Source organism: Conger conger, chromosome 5, assembly GCF_963514075.1.
Source record: "Conger conger chromosome 5, fConCon1.1, whole genome shotgun sequence".
In the NCBI taxonomy this organism is placed as follows: Eukaryota; Metazoa; Chordata; class Actinopteri; order Anguilliformes; family Congridae; genus Conger; species Conger conger.
This window is the reverse complement of record NC_083764.1, coordinates 42,871,441-42,894,128: the sequence shown is the minus strand read 5'-3', so window position 1 is coordinate 42,894,128 and position 22,688 is coordinate 42,871,441. Positions and strand designations below refer to the sequence as shown.

Genomic DNA, 22,688 nt, shown 5'->3' with positions numbered 1-22,688 from the left:
GTAACTACCTCAGGACAGTTCCTGTTGATACTGAGAACATAATAAAAACAGAACTCTTTTATGTCTATAATTATGATTATTCCTATTTAGTATATTAACAGTAAAAAGAACAGTAATTATTATTATACATATACAGATGTAATAATTATGATTGTTGATAGTAGTAGTAAGAAAAATAGTCATAATTTACCATCATTATTTATCAGCTTACCTGTTTGGAAGTAGGTTAGGGAGAGTTAACGATTGTAGTTCAGGCTAAATGTTCAGGTTGTGTTTACAGTGTAGTTTAAAGGCCACCTATTCAGTGGAAATGAAAGACCATATACAAAGCTTTGTAATTTGTATTTACTCATAGTCTGAGAGCTTAACATGTTAGTGCAGGAGGCAGGTGCAACCCAGTATTTGCAAAGACTTACAACAAAGTCCACTCACACGCATAGACCCACGCAGTATATGCAAACTGTGGTAGGAAATATTTGTCTATGGCAATCAAACCTATTTAAAAATAAATCGTAAGATAAGGCTCAAAGCTGAAGCACTCCAACACACTCTGGAATTCAAATAAATGCAGATTAGTCCAAAGGTTCTAATCTGGATGTTTGACGTCTCTATATACTCAAATTCCCTTTTGATGGTTCGCTCAATTTCAGTTATGCAAGGATGAAACATGTAAAACAGTCAGGTTCCCACTTTTCAAACCATACTTGCCAGTTGATGAAAAGCTAAACTAAAGGTAGTACTGCACAGCAGCAGGACCTGTGGATTCTTCAAGTATTTGGAATGCTGCCATTGTACCCTTAAGGAAGGTACTTGCCATAAGTTTTCAGTAAATTTGTAAAATTAAATGCTAGGTGTGCATATTAACAGTATCTTAAAGCATTGTACTATTAATCACCCAGTGTAAAACGGTGCACTCTAGCAGAATTATACATATTAAAACCTTGTTTCAAATAATGTCTCTGGTGAGTTACCATAATATTTGATAATATAGTCATTGAGAGTGCTTTGAAACCTTAAGATTCAGCTGGGTACAGAGTAAAATGTTCAGTGTAAAATCAACTCTTACAGACTACATACAGTATGGTCCCTATTGGACACCTATGTACTCTGTTAGAGTTGAGCTAACACTAGGGATTTTACAGTGCATGTCCTGTCTAAATGCCATTGTTTCCATGTTACTTTTGGTAAAAGCACTACCAACATTGAGCAATGACAGCCATTTTTTTACTTTTCACAATACTTAATAAAAAAGACAGTACTATTTACATAAAGAAAATTTATTAAGGCATCAATAATATAGCTATGAGTACAGGCATTAAAAATATAGCCTACCACTCACACAGTCATTTTTAAAAGTAGCTGGTTGAGGGGAACAAGTTAAGACCTCAGACATACAGATACACAGCCACATGTCTAATACTGGCTTAATAATTGATGCAAAATGTTAATAAATTTTTTTAATGGAGCCACGGCTTCCCCTCCTCTCCTGGATCAGGAAGATCGCCTATGCTGGGGCAAAAAAACAACGAGGCTACATCTGCAAGCCATGCAGCTCGCCCCGCCCACTTCTCCCAGAATCCTCCAATCTGGGTCACTCCAGTCATCATGCCCACTGATGTCACAATGGCTATGCTTCCTCAGACAGTGAGTGTTGTTTCAACAGGCCTGTCTCCACTGGCAGTCTTTCCACCATTCTGTAACGGAATCTTCTAGCATTCCAGAGCCGCCCTCACATTGTCCCTCTTTTTTTCCACTCCTCCAGGAGAGGCCCAGTTCTTCTCCCAATATCACGGTGCCTCCACAAACAATCAAAGGCACTTTCTAGAACCAAGTTTTACAAAAAAAATCCCCAAGTCTCGGAAGACAAAAAATAGTTTTTCCACCACATGAGTCCTACGAGACTTATTTCCTACATCATTTCCCCATATTTCTTTCCAGGAATTCTGACAGAACGATCTGAATCCACAAATCTATCTGTAGGAATTTCTACACGAGTCACATTCGCACACATACACCAGACAAACTCGTATAAATACAGCATTAGCAACAGAAAGGAAGGACACACTGGATTAATGGTCAGACTGTACACAGAATTACATTGTTTTGGATAACAAGAGGCCATAAAGAGTTCCCCGGGATACAGTGAACATGGATTACAAGAGAAGGCTCATTCTTGGCACACTCTTGAAGTCAGATTGTGGGGGCAGGTGTGGTGTTGGCAGTAACACTATCAACTCACTCCTAAATACCAGACTGTCAGAACTGTTGACCAGTAGATATAAATGTTCCATATTGTATTACACCCCACCACCTTCTCAATCCATGTCCTGTGCGACCAGTCCCTCAATAGAATCAGCCTAGATATGTGGCCCACCAAAACAAAACATAGGGCTCAAAAATTGTCACAACCCAACAAAATATAAGTAATAACCCAACATGAATCAAAAACAATAGTAATAATAGCAAAAAATAAACTTATAGAAGACCACAGTAAACACAACCATGAAAATAATGCAAATAAAATATATATACAAAAAAAGATTAGGACATATCATTTAGCCACTAGTGTAAATAGGACTAAACACACAGACACTCTGTCACATTCTTACAAGCCTGTCTGCTCACCACTCAAGAGATGTTCTCTGCACGCATCTTACCAAACGGTGTGAATTTCCACACCTTGTTTAGTATTAGAATGAGAATGATTTCAAATTCTGTGCATTCTCTTAGCATTTTCACATCCCTGACAATACAGAAAAATGAGGAACACTTTCCTGAATATACTCCGTACAGTCAGATACATTCAGAAAAGTAAAGGAGACTCAACTCCGGGTTTTGACACAACCTGTCGATCATTGAAGCACATAAATCAGCTAAGCACTCCCTCTCATATCTGTACTCATGTAATTTGCCCTGTGACCCCCTGATGCAGTGGTTATGTAGCTGATTGGCTGCCATTTTCCAACAGGGGGTGTCCAAGCTCAAATCTCCCTCAAGTGTGGGATGCGGTGGCCAGTTGGAGGTGCTGACAGGATTCACACATCTTGCCACACGAAAACCATGAGCATTTACTGATACAGTAAAAAAAAAAAGAAAAAAAGAAAGAATACAAAATATTTACATTGTGATATTATCTTAAAATATAAACGGCAACAAAAGTGCACAGATTGGGGCTCTTTGTTACGTTACAAAATGGAAAGAACATGCACACTTAAAGACTGAGCAACGACTGTAATCAAGAATCACCAGCTCAAAACCCAGGGAAAGAAATTATTTAAAAAAGAGCCTATTCACAGCCTCATAAAGTTCACTGAATGCAGGTGAGAACAGGCCACATTCACTGACCGGGGTTATCGGGAAATGTTCACTCAGAGCTCTTGCTATGTCCCACCATGTAAACAGTCAAATTGTATTTACACTGCAAAAACCAAATAATAACCAACTCTCAACAAGTATTTTAGTCTTATATTTACACTTAAAATCTTATTTTTCTAACTTTTTTGGTTACAAGAAAGTTTTATCAATTTCAAGATTTGCCAATGGGGTAAGAAAACGTCCCTTGTCAAGCAAACAGTAACTTAAAAGAAACTAATATTTTCAACATCAGAGAAGAAAAATAAGATTTTAAGTCTCATTACAAGACTAAAACACTTAAGACAGGCTTTCTGTGCAGTGCATGTAATGCCTGCACCATCTTCCCAACAGCCCTGAGCTCTCATAAGGCACAAGAGGTTTCTTTGGTTACCCAAAGCTATGTTACCTGAACAAAGAGGAGAAACCACACTGGAGTGAGCCAACATTAAGAAAAGCATGCCTTTTAAAGGTACAATAGGTAAGATTTTTGTGTTAAAACCTTGTTACAAGACCACTGTAAATCCCTTCCTATCATTGAAAAAGGCTCACTGACATGTTGACTCACCCTTTGCCTGCATTAATAGTCCTTAAATTTGGGATTCAAAATATTTAGTTGACAGGCTGGCACTCTGTACCAAAACATCGTATAGCTGTACAATAATTCAAGCTCATTGGTAGAAAATTGGTTCTCACAGCCAATGGCATTTCAACGTCAGCGCGTTTACAGAGAAGGTGGAGGGATAAACAAACAGTGTTGTGGTTTGAAGGTGTTTGTTGCTGCTATTCCTCTACCTTGAACACAGGTGTCTTCGTGTTACACAGATGGCTCTTCCGTTTGCTCGAGTAGGTTTTCATATGCCTATATTTTACCCTCCCCTGTCCCCTTATCTACTTTGGGGATATGCGTGACCACATCAAATCTCACCCGAATCGCTACATACTGTACAAAAAGATTCGACACAAAAAAACTTACACTATAATGTAGAATGTCTCGTTCTCTCTCAAACCCTCCCCTTTCTCTCGCTCTCTCTCTCTCTCTTGCTGTCAAAGCAAAACACGCCACGGACGCCGACATTTAAAAGAAACGCGCATTATATTTAAAACACAGTAAAAAATTGTAGTATGTGCTTAGCAAAATAGAAAACGACAATAATAACTGGATGAATGACGAAGCAGCCACATGGCAGGGAGGGGAGAATGGGGTAATGAAGCATCTCAAATCTCAGATCACAGGACAGGGACAGAATCAGGGCCCTCACGTAGACTCCCGCACCTCGCCATCATTTCACCAGATAAATGCTCTTCGCCGGAAAGATGGGGAGGATCACTGCCATGAAATGCGGTAAAGATTTCATCACGGGGTGGGAATGCGTTGTTTTCTGGGATGATCGCGACTGCGCACATTTCCAAAGACTGCTACCAGTTTTAACACGTCCTTTTCGTTCACGTTCTGCGCGGTTTCTTCATTCTGGGTCAAGCCATACTTGAGAAATGTATGAGCTAATAAATGTTTGTTTCCACTGTGCACATCGTAACAATGGAATCACACATGAGACGAATAGAATTTATTAGGCTGTCAATTCTTTCTTTTTTTTTTTTAAAGCTCCCATATTAATGGCTTTTGAGCTGTTCAATGCACAAAAAGGTACACGTTTGGTAGAACGCAAAAAACAAAAAAGAATAGTTTTTTCTTTCACAATATGTAGTAGAATGAACTTGTAAATATATACATTAAACGTGCTGTAAATATGTTTTGGACTTTATATCTAATCATATATATTTATTTGATAAAAAGATAAGAATTTGTTGCGTTAAGGTTTGGGGAGTACTCAAATGTACCCAGCCATGTGTGAACTGTACTGTGAAGTACTGTGTGAACCTTTGATTCTGTCCATATTCTGTGATCTGAAATGGTGGCGAGACACACAAGAATGCTACACGTGGCTCAGCTCATCTCCTCCACCCTGGGAGCAGGCCTGGGGGGTCAGGACCGGTGGAACTTCTCGTTGTAGCGGTGGATGGTGACGCAGCCGTGGTAGGAGATGGGCCGGGGCATGGCGGCCACGCCCGTGATGATGCCGGTGGAGGGGTCGTAGCACAGGATGGTGTCCGAGGCCTCCCCGGTCTCCCCCCTCCCCCCCAGGATGAAGATCTTCCCATTGCACACGGACATGCCACAGCTCTCCTGTGAAGAGCGAGAGAGGGGGAGAGAGAGAGAGAGAGAGCGAGAGAGAGTGAGAGAGAGGGAGGGAGATGGAGAGAGGGAGAAGGAGGGAGAGAGGGAGGGAGAGAGGGAGGGAGAGGGAGACGGATGGAGGGAGAAGGAGGGAGGGAGAGAGAGGGAGGGAGAGTGAGAGGGAAGATGGAGAGAGTGGGAGAGAGAGAGGGGGGATAGAGAGAGGAAGAGAGAAGGAGGGAGGGAGAGAGGAAGAGAGAAGGAGGGAGGGATAAAGAGGGAGAGAGATAGAGAGGGAAACAGGGGAGAGAAGCAGAGACAGAGGGAAGCAGAGCCACTTAAATAAATATAAATATCCTCATTGACTTCTGTTTCCTCTGTCCTAATGCAAGCCGTTGTACTATGCTGGTAAAAACACAAAGGTCATAATAACGTCACCTATATCGATTGAAACTGCTAACTGCACAGAATGGGCGAGTACACCAGGTCTACACGCACAGCCCCCACACCTGCTTGCTGAAGGTGTGCACCACGTGCATCCAGTAGTCCTCCACAGGGTCATAGCAGAAGATGGATTTAGTGAGGCCTCCGGCCACGTAGATGAGATTGTTGAGGGACACGGCAGTGATGCAGCGTTTGGCAATGGGGATATTGGCCCTCAGGAGCCAGGCGTTGGTCTCGGGATCGTAGCATTGGACCTTGGGATGAGAGGTGAAGGAGAGAACACTGGGTTACACACTGGGAATCACAGCACACAAAAGGGTACCCTAGAACAAGGACTGAACAGGTACGGTTCTTTAGTGCCCCAAGTGGACATATAGAATGAAGTAGCCCACCAATCAACAAATCTGGACCTCAAATCCAAATCCAGCCCTGGTTTTCTTTTCTCTCAGGTAATTAGCTGAACAATTAGTGCTAGACTTTAGTGTGGGCCACAGTATCTTCACACCTGACTCCCAAGTAAAGGGAGGGTGGAAAACCAGCAATTCTCAGACCTCGAGGACCCTAATTTGATGATCCCTGTATTAGCCCCTCCATGAGCAAGTGACTGTACATGTGATTACATTAGTTATTTAGCAAACCCTTTTAACCAAAGCGACTTACAGTTGATTAGTCTGGAGCAATGTGGGGTTAAGTGCTTGCTCAAGGGCCCAACAGCTGCACTGAGCTGCGTTTTGTGGCTACACTGAGGCTTGAACCACCAAACTTCCAGATCAAGCACCTTAGCCCTATAGGCTGTGTGATGATCTCCATTATTTCCAGATCCTATTCTCAGACTCACCCACAGTCAATTTTATATTTGTATATTTTAGAATGCAAAGAGAAAAATAATTAAATGTACGACTAACATATATAAGATTATTAATGGTCTTCTAAATCACAAGATGCCTATGAAGTTGAGTATCTTTTCTCAGCAGCAGCTGCCATATGCTGCGTAGAGTTCTGCTATCAGTACGATAGAGGTGGCAGTTACTTTTAACCTGCACCCAGCTGAAGCGACCATTGTTATGTCTCCTAGTGACAGCTGTTTTTCACAGTTCTTAACTCCAAAGGAGGATGATGAAAATTGTTGTGATTGATTGTTGGGGTGTTGTGACGATTCCTGAGGAATTCTTCAGAAGAGCATGGCCTCCGGTACTGCGATAACCAGGAGCTCATTAAAATTCACTGCCTCTGGCACGTGCCAAAACAGCACGCCGTGCGTGGTTTGAGCTCCGGCGAGATCTCCAGTGCTGACAGACAAAGTGCTGTGTAACAGTACACCTAGGGCTCACAACCGGCCCCCTTGTTTCAGTGGACGATACGTGACAGCGATCCAAGTTTCGCATTCCTGCGATAAAATAACAGGAATCCGTTGACCCAGAAGTGCCTTCTCCCAAGCCACACTGGCGTCACATACTGCCAATCGCGTACAGAGTTCCTTCTTCAAACGAGTCCTTCGTGTGTGGGGGGGGGGGGGGGGGAGTACGACAAAAGGAGCCAGCTCAAAAGCGGAACGTGAATCCTGGAGATTAAAATCGAACGAAAACCTGAGAGACAATGTGGCAACCTCAGAAGTTCCTGGAAATTCACTGCATGAGAGCAGTTGCACGTCAGCTTCGTAATTCAATCTAATGGACATCTCGTGTGCGTGTGTCGTACATCTAAACAATAGTTATAAAACGACATACTTCCAGGGAAACTTCAAATAAAAGCTTTGAAAGAAGCTATTGTATACAAACAAATATATAATAGTATGAGAAGGATGAGAAGTGATTTCCAGAGAAATCCCATTAAGGTACTTGAAGGCTTTCTTTTGGCTCATGCGAATGTGTATAATTATTTTAGAATTCGGGGGTATTCTAGCTGCCAATCATGGTATGCGACTTGGAAATTTAAGAAATGTATTCTTAAAGGGTTCAGGTTCATGTGATCAATTTAGGACTTGGAACTGTACTTTCCTGGAGGGTCTTCAAGGCACTTGTCCCTGGTTCTGATTTGCACTTTATTGTACGTCGCTCTGGATAAGAGCGTCTGCTAAATGACTGTAATGTAATGTAATGTAATTTATATGGATCTATGAGGGGAGGATACAAAACACAGCTACATCCTACACTCCCCTGTCAACAAAGGAGAAGGGTCTGGAAAGTATCCTAGTCAAGCTCTGCTAACACAACATACAGTCCAAACCAGGTCAGTGCCTGCCAGGCATGGAGCTCTATAACACGCTTGCCTGGGGGCAGAGCTGTTGGGGAGGTCACTGGAGTATAATAAGAGCAGCTGGGGTGGCCTGGCTTTTACTGTAGTGTATAAAAACACCCAGCCCCCCCTCCCCGACAGGAAAAAGCCTTCTGCTATCCACGGCCATCTCATCTCCCTGCTGCCAAGTCAAGGAGACGGACTTGGAGACGCTGAGAACAGGTGCTGGGTGTCTGCCAGTAACAGTTTTGAAAGAATCTCGCCGCTCTAGTTACATAGGATCCCAATACCTTGAAACCACAGGACGGGCTAGCTTCTAAGCTGGCTGAGGTTCACAAGATAATTTCATTGACTTTTTTTTGTTTGTTCTGTCACTTGAATCACTTGCTGTCACTTGAATCACCCCAAAATGAATAGATCAAATAATAATTTGAAATAATTCAAGGTGATTTTACCGTGTCTGCGCGTGACTTACGAGAGCCCACGTTTCACTTAAAGGCAGCCACGTGAGGACCTCCATTTCTGCTCACACCTCTCTATTAACAATTAATAATGCTGGATGATTCATTGTTTGTTGAGTCTGACTCATCGAGACTCATCATTATTGTTTTACCCAGGAATCGTTGGGCCTTGCCTTCACTCGTGCTGTTAACGTCAGTGTTTACAACGGAAAACCTGTTGTTCGTGTCTCTAAATATATTTTACAATTTAAACTTGAAAACGCAAAGCCTTTTGAACTTCTGAAGGCTTTAGGAAATAGGGTATGGTGCTTATCCTAGAAAAGCACAAATTGTTATATCCAAAAAGCCCATCCAGTGAGTGGCAGTTAGGAAATGCCAATAGGGACCTATTTGTGGCTGACCATGCACTTTGCTCTAGAAGTTTCTTTTACCATCCAGGGCAGTGTTTGGAGACCTGAAAGGCCTCACTAACATCCACAGCCTTCACACCAACCGAAAAAGCCAAAGGCAATGCTTCCTCCTTATCCAGGCCGCTCTTCCTTTAATCTCGACCTGGCCCCACTCGATGCCGGGGACTGGTGTGACCCTTTCTGTGGAACACTGTGTAAATAGGGGCGTGCAGAAACACACAGTGGCTCGGCCTCTCGCTCTCTCACCTTGTCTGAGCAGGTGTTGTCGTCCGGCCCGCCCCCGATGACGAACAGCTTGCCGGCACAGCTGGCCACAGCTGGGGAGCTGACCGCCTCCTTCAGGGGAGCCACCTCCGTCCAGCGGTTGGAGAAGGAGTCGTAGCACTCCACGCTGCTCAGGCGACTCTGCCCGTCGTAGCCTCCCACGGCATACACCTGTACACACACACACACACACACAGATACACACACATTGTGGTCAGTAAAAATCAGTACATAACACATGCGCAGATACAAACGGGAGCACACTGGTACACAGTCTCTGGTCGTTCCACACATCCACGGCTTAGGGAACAGCAGCGGGCCAGCACACCCGGAACGGATGGAAAACAGCTGCGCATTAAATCCGTGACCTTCTCCTCATGGAAAGAATGGACAGTCTTGCCTCACCGTGGCACTCGAGCTCTGTTTGTGAGATCCAGCTACATGAAAGCCAGCCCCTCACCTCCGATCAGGCTCAACAGATCTGCTGGTACAAGCATCTAATTTATCCATCCTCTCTGTCTTGTTTCTTATGGTATGTTGATTGTATTCTTCAAGGGTTCTGATTATCTGTGTTTACACCAGGACTCGGAACTGTACTGTCCTCTCAGGTCCTCTTCGCACTTTGTACTTGTGTTTGATTTGCACTTCATTGTACGTCGCTCTGGATAAGAGCGTCTGCTAAATGCCATGTAATGTAATGTAATGGTATAAGGACTCTCCACTTGGCTCTTTTACTGTCCATTAATTCAATCCCCACCTTAACATTGACATATGGTTTCGATATGGGTGCAGCAAACTAAAATGATCTGGAATGCAGCCATTTATAAATTATTTAGTATTTTTGGGAGAAAGGCGAGAGGGTGACTGATAGAGGAGCTGACAGCTCAGGAGGTGGCATGGCGGCGACTGTACCCCTAACCGCACGGGGGGATCACACAGGGCCCACGTTAAGGCCACCCTACGGCCTGTGCCACACATCATCTATTTTTACACGTCCTTTTTCCCTTCACAACAACAGATAAACTGGCCAAACAGGTTTGCTATAGAGCTAGCGTGATGCACTAATTAGACTCAAATTACCATGTTTACATGGAACAGGAGTTAAATATGGGCTTTACACCTGGCAGCCACCTCATAGCAATGCTATCTTTACATGTGACGTTCTTTTCATTTAAAGAGTGCGCATAGCACAGAAATAACCAGTTTTCCATAGGACCCATTTAAAAATGTGACAGACATAATGACTGCTTTTGCTGAACGAACACTAGGTCAAATAGGGCATTACACCGACGTCACTATGAAAACTCTCTCATGAGCCAATGAGAATTGGTTGTGATGTCACCATGGGGTAGACAGGGGTCTAAATGTAGAGGCACACCTGGTCAACGCCCATATTTACTGCGCTGTAGCTTTGTTTTCTAAAGGTCAAATAACCTGGTGAAATTTCTCAGCGTCCAGACGACACGGCTAGCCCTCCCTGTTGCTCTGCGGGGACACGAGCACGAGCCTAGTCAACAGCCACGTTGCCATGAGAGCCACACGCTAAGAACAAAGCAGCAGGGTGCAGAAGGAACCGAACACAATACCCCGCGCTCCCGCCATAGAGACTCATTGTTATCGGAGAACAGGCCCCAGGCGCGCGTTCACATCCCTGTTCCCCCCCTCTCTCCCGGCTCACATGACGACCACAGCAGTCCAAATAACCAGTTTACCACCGCAGCAAACAGGCCGTCAGCCTACATGACGGGAAACCAGTCTAACAGGAAGTGCAACTGAACAGAGGGGTGCACGTTTTAATTCATTATCACTTCCTGCATTTTTCCTTTTGAGATTATTGATAAGTAAGCAGAGAATTTGTCTATTTCATTAAAAAAATGAAAAATTTATTTTAGTCTTTTTATTGTGACATGAAATGCACAGATACTTGTATATGCTCCCTTCTTGATGATTCCACTCTAAACACAAAAAAATGAAAAAGGGAAATGACCCCATAGCCCCAATGCACTTGGATGAAATAAACAAAAACAAAAGCCCAACTATTTATGTCTATATAAACACAGGAAGTGGGGGGGGGGCTTAAACAGAACTCTCTCTGAGGCTTTACAAATATGTTTCCAGGAACTGTGTCCTGTGTCCCGAATGTCCGACCCAATTACAATCTGCCTTTTCACCACCATACAGAAGTAGGGGATATAAATATGCATACACTTACTCAAAATGACAAATGCATCTAAATGTTACGCTCACCTTCCTGTCAGCATGGAACAGTCTGGCCATCCTCCTCTGACCTCTCTCATTAACAAGGCATTTTCACCCACCAAACTACCGCGCACTGGGTCTTTTTGTTTTTTTTCCACCATTCTTTGTAATCTCTAGAGACTGTTGTGCGTGAAAGTCCCAGGAGATCAACAATTTCTGAAATACTGTAATGCATTGAGTTGCTGCCACATGATTGGCTGATAAGATATTTGCATTATCAGCTGGTGTACAGGTCTAACAAATAAAGTGGTCACTGAATATATAATTCTGGATTTCAGCATTTATCATATATCTATTTTTGAAGGGACATACTGAACTTATAACACTTTTGCACATACAGTCGCATTAGCACACACACACACATACACACACACAGAGTGATGTGCCTTTACCTTAAATTGAATGGACCATTGCACTTTCCGTACACAGCATTGTTTCAGCTTAAACTAAAACAGAATAGTTGCTTAGGCAATGAAGACATTTACATTCTTTAAGAATGTATTGTGTGACTAATTAAGCTACAATCCTAATGGCATTACCTAAAGAAGCTACTACAGTTTAGTCCCATTCATCACTAGACTATACCTATTATTATATGTTTCTTTGTTTTTATTACACTGTCCTCAGTGGAAAGCACTTTGAATCTGAATACACTCAGTTTAGTATTATGAGTATTATTAATCACCTGTGAGTTGCTCAGATGCTTAACAAGCATCCATAAAACTTTTTATTTTCTTAAAGTTGAGATGCTGCTTCTTTTCACAGTTCCTGTAGGACTGGAGCAGCAGGCATAGACAGCCTGAAGGCCTGGGATTGTAACCTGTGATTGACTAGATGAGCTGTTATTAGACGATAAGGTTCAGAATATCCAGCTCACTTCCTGGGCATTGCCATGGGTGATTATCAGAGCTGTAAAAATCCAGGTCCAAAGTCCTCCCCAGTATTTTTATCAATTCTTCAGCCAGGAGGTAGATCTACTAAGTGAAATCAGCTGACTGAGTTCATGGGAGGAAGTAACACATGGCAGGACGTTTACTTTCTGACCGCTGGACCTTCCTCTGGTGATTACGTAAGGCCCCACGGAGCTCCAGGCCAAAGTCAGCACCAGTGTTACTTATGTTTGGGCAGCTACACAGCGAGTGAGTCAGAGAGAGATTTGGGAGGGGTTCTATCATTCCTAGGGCAACTTTCTGCAGCTGCAGCAAAAACGATTGTGTGACCAGCTGCTTCCAAAACAATAACTGTGTTTTTTTACATCCCGGTGCAGGTCAAAGAGTGGAAGAGACGGTTTACCTTTCCTAGAAGGACGGCCATCTTGTGACGCCACCTGCCTTTGTTGAGGGAGGCTACGCGAATCCACAGGTTGAGCTGGGAGTTGTACATCCACACATCCCGGCTGTTGATCCGGCCACCTGAAACGACACAAGCGCAAGCGCAAACACAAACACGTTTACCAGGTGTCTGTGTTTTCCTTAGGGACACTTCCTGGTTACACCCGCCAACCTGACGCTGGGTGGTTATCCACAGTCAGAACTCTCGGGAAACTTCCATTTGTGCGATGAACATGAACTGCCTGACCATTGTCAATGGAGCCTCAACTGAAGAAAGCCTTTCTCCTTAGGCACTATAACCGTCACCTCATTCAGCAAGTAGAGCTAGTATACCCAGCTTGTGAAGGGATATGACCCAGATGACAACTTTGTTGCTTATACCTCGGTGTCTCATCCCTCGCTCTTGTTCCCGATTGACAGCCCATCTCACACAAAACCTTGAAACATTTCTCCAGGTCTTTGGAAAAGCAGAGGACTCTGCTTCTACAGAAAGAGTAGAATACTCTTCACTCGGGATGCCCGCTATCTGGTATCCTCAAATGACGAGGAAAGGAAACCCTGACACACGAGGTTCAGACAAAGAGCCATCTCAGAGAGCAAAGAGCTACCGCACTGACACATAAAACATGTGCTAAGCGGATGGCCAACTGTCCCTTTGCCGATACTGTGTTAAGACGAATTACAAGAGCCCCTGGCTGCTTCTTAACGTATTCAAACAGTCGTAATGTATTAGAGCTAATGTATTAGAAATGCCACACTGTCACTGGCCTTAGTAAGGAATCACCCTTAAAAAGCTTCCATTTGTTGCACATTGTTCCAACCTGCGGTTTACAAACATCAGATATGGCATTGCTTTTCATATGAATGCAACCGTTTTTTGACCACAACCATGCTTCACTTCTGTTTTCTGTTCTTTTGTTCTCTTATTTTAACCTCTGAAAAAAAATTGTATTTTAGGTACGAACCCCTGTTCTCACAGTGCATTTCAAAACACCAAGAACAGGAAGCAACAACAAAAAAAACAAGAAGGCATGCAAATGCTTCAACGGCTCTCCAAGTCAAACAATGGAAGGAAGTGATATTCCCCCTTCTACTGGCCTACATAACTGAACTCAATGAAAAGCAGCCCTTTTTCAGATCTGGCAATGATCACCACACTCATCCATGCCAATCAGGTTACATCATTTCCCTGACACGTTCCTGGCAGGCATTGACACAATTCCCCTGGGATCACATCTACGCGTTCCCTCTCTGTAAAAGAGACCCGGACACCCAGCTGACACTTGTAGTATTTTTTCCGTGCTGCCATTATGCCACAAAGAATGGCACCGGAATATCGAAAGAACACCCAGTTACCAACTGTGGTTCCTCACAGAGCAATTCCAAGTACCTCTTAATTCTTCCCTCCATTTCCACAGAGCACAGAAAGCTCGGTTCAAAAATGAAGGCTTTTTTTTATGGAGGTTCGACAGGAACGTAAATACATGCTTGAATAACCATTGAGGTCAAAAGACAGAATGACTGAGAGGCAGTCCTCAAAGATCAACATGGCCGTAATTCATACCACAGTGCCCATACACCAGGCAAGCCCAAAGCCCAGAACATGTGCCAAAGTAAAGAACAAACTGCACCCCTAACCAGAAAGTGGTAGGTTTAAAACTCTGTGTGGGGTACAAGCAAAGTCCCTAATCTGAATTGCTTCACTGTTCACTCAGAAATATGGAGAACATGTAGAACATCATGCCACGTATGAAAGTTCCTAGAACAGGGATGTCAACCAAGAAAATAAATAAGGATTTGTAACCAGTAGCATATGGTGTGGGTGAGCTCCTTGACAGAAGTCTAAGGATACTTAATCATGCCGACATAAACACTCCAGAGTCGGAGTAGGAGGAAGAGGACGAGGAGGCACTCCGAAAGGTTCTGAAATTCCATTCCACACTCTTCAAGAGGTAGCTGTTGGAATGCGACATACAGTTCCACCATTTACCTTCCGTTTATCAGTACATGTGCAGACCCTTATCAAACCTCCTGCCGCTGTATCAGAGCCGTAATGGCTGCTCAGTCCCCCCTCCTTCTCTCATCTCTCTCTTTCTCTCGTATATTTCATATGTTCTCACTTTGTAGCAATATCGATTCAATGTGTTTGCCCTCTTAAATAGCTCCGCTATTCTGTTCTCCACTGGTGGAGTCAGGTGTGACATTCCCACCACTCTAATTTGATGATACACATGTGCAGAACGGTGCAAGCTGAATGCGAAAGCGTCTCTAAAATTTGGTCTTTTACGTTGCTCAATATTACCGCATCAGACAACGGTTACATGTCTCTAGGCAGTCTTCTTTCTCCAAAGGATAGACACTTTAATTTGTAAATGATAAATTGTTGACTATGTATGAACAAGAATACACATCAGGAAAATAGAAGCATACTGTCTCATGTGGGAGGGAGTGAGAGCTATAGTAGACGCCACACCAGGGTTAAAAGTGTGGGTTTGTGCAGTCCCCCTGGTGTTGCAGAATGACTGATGGACGCTGTTTGCTGGAGGTGACCAGTATTTTAGCCTCTCTGACCCTGTGCTGCTCACAGCTGCACTCAGAAAAGCAGCGCTGGACGCCTGCCAGACCCTGTGCACGTGTGCAGTGGAGGGGGGCTAGGGGCTGGGGAAAGGGAAGCGGGAGGGGAGAGAGAGAGAGAGCGAGAGGGAGAGAGAGGGGACACGAAGGATGGAAAGAAAACAACAGGGAGAGAGAGACAAAGGGGGAGGGGTTGACTTTCTAAGGAAGTTCTGGCAGAGAGCCTGAAGTCACGTGAGAACTTGGCACAGGGAGAATGTAAACACTTCTGCACCCCCCCCCCCTCCCGAAAGGCAGACTTTGCTCTCTCTCCCTCCCCCACACCCTTTCCTATCTTACAGTCTCTCTTTCTCTCCTTCTCCCCGACTCTCCCACACGTATAAGACTTTCTTTATCAGTTTACGTAGCAGTTAAGAGATCAACAAGGCAGTCTTCCTGTGTCAAAAAAGTTTCAAATGTTATTACCAAACATGGCATTTTTCCAAATCCACTCTTTAACAGCTGATTGAGAGATAGATGGGGGGGGGGGGTAAAAAGTTAAATAAGAGGTAAAGAGGGAGGGAGAGTAAGAAAGAAGCAGTGAAATATTTGGAAAAACAGAGTGAGGAAATGAGCGAGACACACTGGCTGGGACTCGTAAAAGGCAGCTTGACTGCCTAGGCACACACGTGACACATATGGTTTCGGAAAGGAAATAAACACCACATTCAGCGCACATTCTCCTCCCTCCATCTACAGTGCTCCGGTCAGGAGGTTATAAAAAGCTGCCGTGCCCGGCCTGTCAGCCAATAAGACGCAAGAGCCGGCCAAAAGTAAGTCGTACCCAGGCACTGACCCTGCTTTCAGCCAGATGCCCTTTAAAGTTTTCCTTCTATTTTAAAATGCTCTGCAGTGAGGCCAACACAAACCATTAGCATAACAAAATGAGTATACGGCCTCACAAAGGAGTATTAAACCTTAAGACACAGTAATGTTTTTCATGTAATGTCGGTACATGTCAGCCTGTGATTACCTGAGACCAGAATATCGTTCCTGAGGGCACAGACAGCATACTCGGATTTGGTAAACTCTGGTAGCTTGGCCAGTGACTTCCAGTCCCCGGTCACTGGGTCGTAACACTCCGTGTAGGGCAGGTTGAACCCTCCAACTCTCTCGCACCCTCCAACCACCACAATGACCTCAGAGAAGCCCGTGGACCTAAAGGGCAAAGGAGAACAGGCAGGTTAGACAACATGCATGCGTCACAAACAGAAGGTATGGCTACATACTGCTACAGCAAGGTCCACCTATGCCACTTTATACTTTCCATGACATCACGTTGTTTATGATCTATACATGTGTTATTATTGCTTCATTCAAGCAAAATAGCATGTCTGACGCACCAAAGAAAGCTTCGATATAAGCAGGGGTAATAATATTTGATTGCCAGGCAATCGTATTTATATTTATATCTTATATAGAGCGGAATCGCATGAGTGTTTTCCACAATATAGAAGACATAAATATAAATAAATAGCAGAATGACAAACAAAATAATGCTTCAAGATAAGCATGGGTAATCATATTTTACTACCAAGCTATTATTTATTTATATTTATGTCTTACATATTGGGAAAAACACTCTTGGCAAATGTCAATGAACTGTCATTTTAATAGGCCTTTAAAAAACAGATAGAAATGTCAACATGGACCCTGCACTGGCCGTTTTTTTCAGTAGTTTTTGTTGGCTAAAGGGGCCAGGCAGGCACAGGGCAGGAATTAAACGAACAAGTGCTCAGGATAACAAAAAGCCCTCAGGACATGCAGACAGGAGCCAACCTCGCCGTTCTGCCTGGATACTGACACTGTACAGCACACAATGGCACCCCCCTGCAACCTGACACCTTTCTGTACGCTACTTAACCCTTCCTGCCCCAGGAGACTGATGCAAAAGCTGTACACAACCACCATACACGCAAACACAAAGCACACAACAAGATAACACAGGCAAAAAAACAGGGATAGCGTTCCAAGAGTTTATTTCCTACTTCTGTGGAAATAACCAAAGTCAGTAAGATAAGATACTGATCTGGCTGGAGGGTCAGCTGGTGTTCCAAGAATTCTGGGCATACAAACATCCTATATCTGATGTCAATCAACGGCTCCCAAGAAAATTAGTTTGTTCCTGTTCTGTGTCTGAATTACCTCACAGCACCCAAGTTAAAGCACAGACACAGAGGAGACAGCCTGCTTCCTGAGGCTTATCAAAGTCTTCTTTCATCCGAAAGTTTTTTTTCTTCCTGAGACGGGACGGTTATGAGGCGGATTTGCACCCACATGCCTTGCTAATATAGTCAACTTGGGACAGAACCTTACATTTTAATGATCACCAAATTGCTCTGCCGTGTATGAAGTTTGTTTCTGAAAACAACCCCCCGCTCTTCACAAACACATTGATGAAAGTGTTGTCATGTCTGAGACAGTCTGCTCAAATCTGCAGTCAGTTGGTGGATTAGTTCGGATCACAAACTCTCCTGTTTTTCTTCCTGTTTTGTGATGTGCTCTGTGGGTGGCTATTGTTCTCCTACAACAGCCAATCAAAACAGGGTTTGGGTGAAGGAAATATCAAAGAAGAAAGATTGTTTGATGGTTTTGATATACATGGGCAGCTAATCCTCAAAATGGTAATTGGTAATCCCTTCAAAAAATGAGTGTCTGTATATGAATGAGTCATCGCTCAGTGTTACTGTACATTGGACAGGGAAACCCTGAACTGGTGAACAACTTTTCTGGCTGTCAGAAACCTTGGAAGTAGTTCACAACCACAAACACTCCATTCTACAGGCGATGAGGAGATGAGACTGGCCTCAGATTCTTGGTTTTGGAAAGTCTATTGAGGTATAGTTCAATTCAATTCAATTTTACTTGTATTTTTACAGAAGACTGTCACACAGATGATTTACAGAGTAACAGAAAGGCAAACACCAGGCCTGAACCTCCAAAATAGCAAGGACACAAGATACAAAACTCCCCAGTGGGGCAAAAAACCCTTAAAAAATGGTGAGAAAAAACTCCCTAATGGGAAGGCACTCTGGGAGGCAATCTCATACACTGGGAGACATACATTCAGCAAAGGCATTATGACAGTCACTTTTTTTTAACCAGACCACTTGCCAGGAAACCGCAGACCGCCAGCGTACCTGCGAGGCCGGGTTCTGGGCGACATCATCTCGTTGCCCAGGACGTGGTATCGGCGGGCCTCGTGGAGGAGCTGGTAGCACTCGGGGGCGTTCTGGATCAGGTGGTCGCCCTCCACCGTCTGCACAAAGTAGTTGGGGTGCAGGAGGGGCAGGCGCACGTGGTGGAGCAGTTCCTTCAGCATGGGCCGGCGGCCCTCCATGTCGTGGTAGACCCAGCGCATCACCGCCTCGAACACCATCTCCTCCTTGCCGATGACCAGCTCGTCGCTGGCGATGTGCTCCTCCAGCTCCTCGCGCTTCAGCTCCAGGAACTCCTCGTGCTGGGCCACATCGGGGAAGTTCTGCATGGCGTAGGCGCGGCAGCGGCTGGCCAGCTGCTTCAGGGAGTGCGCGTCGGCGAAGCGCTGCATGCCCAGGCAGTTGCACGGGTCCAGCTGGTCCTCCAGGAACTTGGCGCAGGCGTCGCGGAGCGCCGAGATCTGGAAGAGGCTGGAGGTCTCGAAGATGAACTGCACGTTGTCCGTGGTGATCTTGGCCTTGCCCGTGTAGACGTACTGCAGGAAGCTGTCCATGGCCTCGGACAGGATGCCGTTGATCTCCACCAGCATCTCGCGGCTCTCGCGGTGGTCGTTGCAGAACATGGCGCGGAAGTAGCTGCTGCAGGCCGACAGCACGGCGCGGTGGCAGGGGAACTGCCGGCCCTGCACGCTGATGATGACGTCGGTGAAGAGGCGGCTGTCGCGGAACTCGTTGAAGACCTGGAGGACCCCCTCGGCGTGGCTGGAGCCGGAGGAGAAGTCGAAGACGTCGTGGCTGTTAAGGACCTTGGGGTCCACGTCCAACACCTTGCGCTTGACCGCCGGGGAGTCCCGGACAGCCGAGTCCTCGCGGTTGAGCCGCCGGCCCAGGATCAACACCATGGCTGCGTGCTGCGTCACCTTACGCTGCCTCTAACTGTCACCGCCTGTGAGCACAAGATAACAACAGAACTGGTCACAAATGCACTCTTTACTCCAAGGTGATTAAAAGTATGGCCACTTGTTGAGGGTACAGCCCAGGGAAAGAGTAATGTTCATAAGAGTGAGCTCAGAATTATAAGATTCTATCTTTTTGAGATATTGAGCTTCAAACATTCCAATGTGAATGGGCTCCAAGCAGATTCAACTTTTACATTTTGCATTTTTTCATAATTTGACAGTATTTTTGTATTAAAACATATTTATGAGACAGATTTATGAGATATTTATTGTAAAAAATGTTGAAGGCAAAAATACAAAAAGGCAAAAGCTATGAGGTCACATGTGTACTGCTTCTAAGAAAAAAAAATAAGAAAAAAAACTTGTAGACTGTTCAGAGCATGACTTTAGCTATGTCAAAAAAATCTCCTCTAGTCATATCAGTTTGAAAACAACAGTGCCCCACAGTGACTGAACATTTGTAGAAAAGGTCAGGTTTGCTTTAAAAATGAAAACAGGGAAGGGTTGTGCAAGAGTCTTCTGCTGTGTGGTTTATGTTCTTGAGCTAAGAGGGTTAACCAAGATAAAAGATTACACAATATTTTCTACAACTTCCTGTAAACAAAGAGCCCATATTATTATTATTATTATTATTGTTATTAAGGCAGACCCGGTGCTACTTAAAAGTAATATAGGGTGCCACTCTGGTGTTTTTTTCATAGGAGGAGGAGTTCGCAATTTGGCAGAAATTTTTCATTGATAGAAAAGACATTAGAAAATTATAGCCTATACTGTACATACTTCAAATACATCACTCAACCCTGCTCTCTGACCTCATCAGTCAAAAGTTTGACAAACACTCAAAAGTGCGTGTGTGTGTGTGTGTGTGTGTGTGTGTGCGCGCGAGTGTGTGAGTGTGTGTGTATATATATATATATATATATATATATATATATCATCACGTCATACATGACATCACATGTCATACACTCACGGAGCACTTTATTCGGTATTTATTAGATATATAAATACTGAATAATAAATACATTGGCATACTTATATGGCAAGGCTGCTGCCTGTATCTTTCGCCGGTTTAATAGTTTGGCGGTTTAAAAGCCCATCGTTCAAGGTCAATGAAGTTTAGCTCAGAGCAGATGTACCTTTAGATTATGCTCTCCAAAGGTAAAATGTCAAAGATCCAAAGCAATACTTCCCCTTAGTGGACAAACTGGAATTGATAACTAGAAGATACTGAAATATGTTTCGTCGTTCACCGGCAGTTTGTCCCTGCCAGGTAAAGTCGTTATACACGGAACAAAACACACACCTGCTCGTTTGTTTAACAATACCCCCACCTCCAAACGAGGATAGCAACTACCCTTCAACTACCCACGCAATACGTGTCATGAGACTCATGTAGGCATATTCATGGTTAAAATATCATTTCAAGGGTTTAACCCATCTTTGTAAACAAACTGGGTCATACCAGTAAACAAAGTTTAAAATAAATACGGTGCGCAGGCTCACGGGCAAAATATCTCTATCGTAACTGCGTAATGCATTTCCTCTATCCCTATTCAAAGAATTTATGTCCTGACACATTACTCTATTATTTTAGCCAACGTCACAAAATCCTCCATCCTAACAAAGAAGCGAAGTACTGGCACCGAGTAATTAGCTTGCTCAATTCGCACTCAGCAGTGTGACTGTGTAGCCAGACATGAAAATTCAAGGACAATAAAAATAACATTAGGCTGCTATTGATAGGATGAAGCGTTGTCATAAACTCCAGCCTCCAGTTTAATCCTACCGACTTTCAAAACAAAATATGGGCTCCAGTCCAAGTTTTCCTTTTTATGAAAAACTCATTCTGCTTCGGCTATAGTATCAAATTAGTTGCACTTCGTGGCAAAATGCGCAATGACAGTCGTGTAGCTATTAAAGATATTTTTATGTGAAATAATCCTACTTTTTGAACGAGCTAATAGCCTAAACAAACGGTTCTCTCGTCACAAGGCAAATCAATTATATATTTTCTAACATTAGCTATATTCGCCTTCTATCTTGTGTAACAATATGCATTTCGCAATCGGTAAAAAGTCGCTATTAGGGAAAATCAAGGCGAAAGCTTTAACTTTATCATCCCACCCGTTTACACAATAACCTTTGTCATTTCGATGCACGTGACGCTGATATATGTGGACTTGCGTGTTCTAGTTTAATTATGCGCACAATCACAAATCGTTATTTTATGAGGATCGGTCTAAAAGCGTTTTAGCACAGCGTCCACTGCCATCCCATTTATATACAAATCAGTGAAACATCATCTGCCTATAATTTGTTTAGAGGTTCTGTATTCTACATGTTCATGTGATATACAAACGTATACATATGTAGCTATTCATATTTAGCTACAAAGAAAACACATGGTTGGCTATACGTCACCTTCTGAAGTCAGTAAAATACACAACCGCACACTCTGATGTCTTTCAAATAACGTCAAGTAATTGAGTATTTTTGTTACCTGCAGCAAATGCAGTATTCCCTTACCATTTGAAACTCTCATCATCAACAAAAAGTTCTTACCTTGAAACCAAAAAGTATGAGTTTCAGCCGCTTTATTGAAGAAGGGAAAACAGCTAAATTGCGATTGAAAAGTTAATACTATTTAATCAACAAAACGTTTCTTATTCACATTCAAGTTAGTTAGTTGTTTTAGTACTTTTTCCTCGTCAACAAATAAATGCTCGTTGGTCCTCATATTCAATCTCGCATAAGACAAAGACAACTGTAAAAACGGTTAGCGCAGCACCAAAATATATGTCATCATATCGAGCGAATAAGCACACCAATCAGCTGTGAATGGGTGCTTGTGGGAGGTGTATTTCACATTCAAGTAGGTGTACCAAAACCAAAAGCGTCATGAACTGCATATCCCAAAGCCCCTCAACACAACATGTGGCAGACTTCGTTTGCAAACAAAACGCTCAGGCCGAATGAATACAGAGATCATGTAACATACCTTTTCCGCTATCAAATGGAGAA

At 43.7% G+C, this 22,688-nt stretch overlaps 1 protein-coding gene across 1 annotated transcript; it reads right to left on the bottom strand.

Moving 5' to 3' along the window:
• Positions 1 to 1,261: 1,261 nt before the first annotated feature.
• On the bottom strand, positions 1,262 to 22,466 carry klhl24a (kelch-like family member 24a). The gene is made up of 7 exons (XM_061241933.1): positions 22,230 to 22,466; positions 18,688 to 19,651; positions 16,521 to 16,705; positions 12,897 to 13,015; positions 9,327 to 9,515; positions 6,040 to 6,228; positions 1,262 to 5,539 (listed from the first exon to the last, which is right to left on the bottom strand). Exons 2-7 carry the CDS (start codon positions 19,605 to 19,607, stop codon positions 5,339 to 5,341), a joined length of 1,803 nt encoding a protein of 600 aa, XP_061097917.1. The 5' UTR covers positions 19,608 to 19,651; positions 22,230 to 22,466; the 3' UTR covers positions 1,262 to 5,338.
• Between the last annotated feature and the right edge of the window lie 222 nt (positions 22,467 to 22,688).

Excerpts from the sequence above, each read along its gene's own strand:
- klhl24a (XM_061241933.1), bottom strand. The coding sequence starts at position 19,607 with ATGGTGTTGATCCTGGGCCGGCGGCTCAACCGCGAGGACTCGGCTGTC. Across the intron at positions 16,706-18,687 it reads CCCAGAACCCGGCCTCGCAG|GTCCACGGGCTTCTCTGAGG; the intron begins GTACGCTGGCGG and ends TTTGCCCTTTAG. Across the intron at positions 9,516-12,896 it reads TGGCCGTCCTTCTAGGAAAG|GTGTATGCCGTGGGAGGCTA; the intron begins GTAAACCGTCTC and ends GTGTGTGTACAG.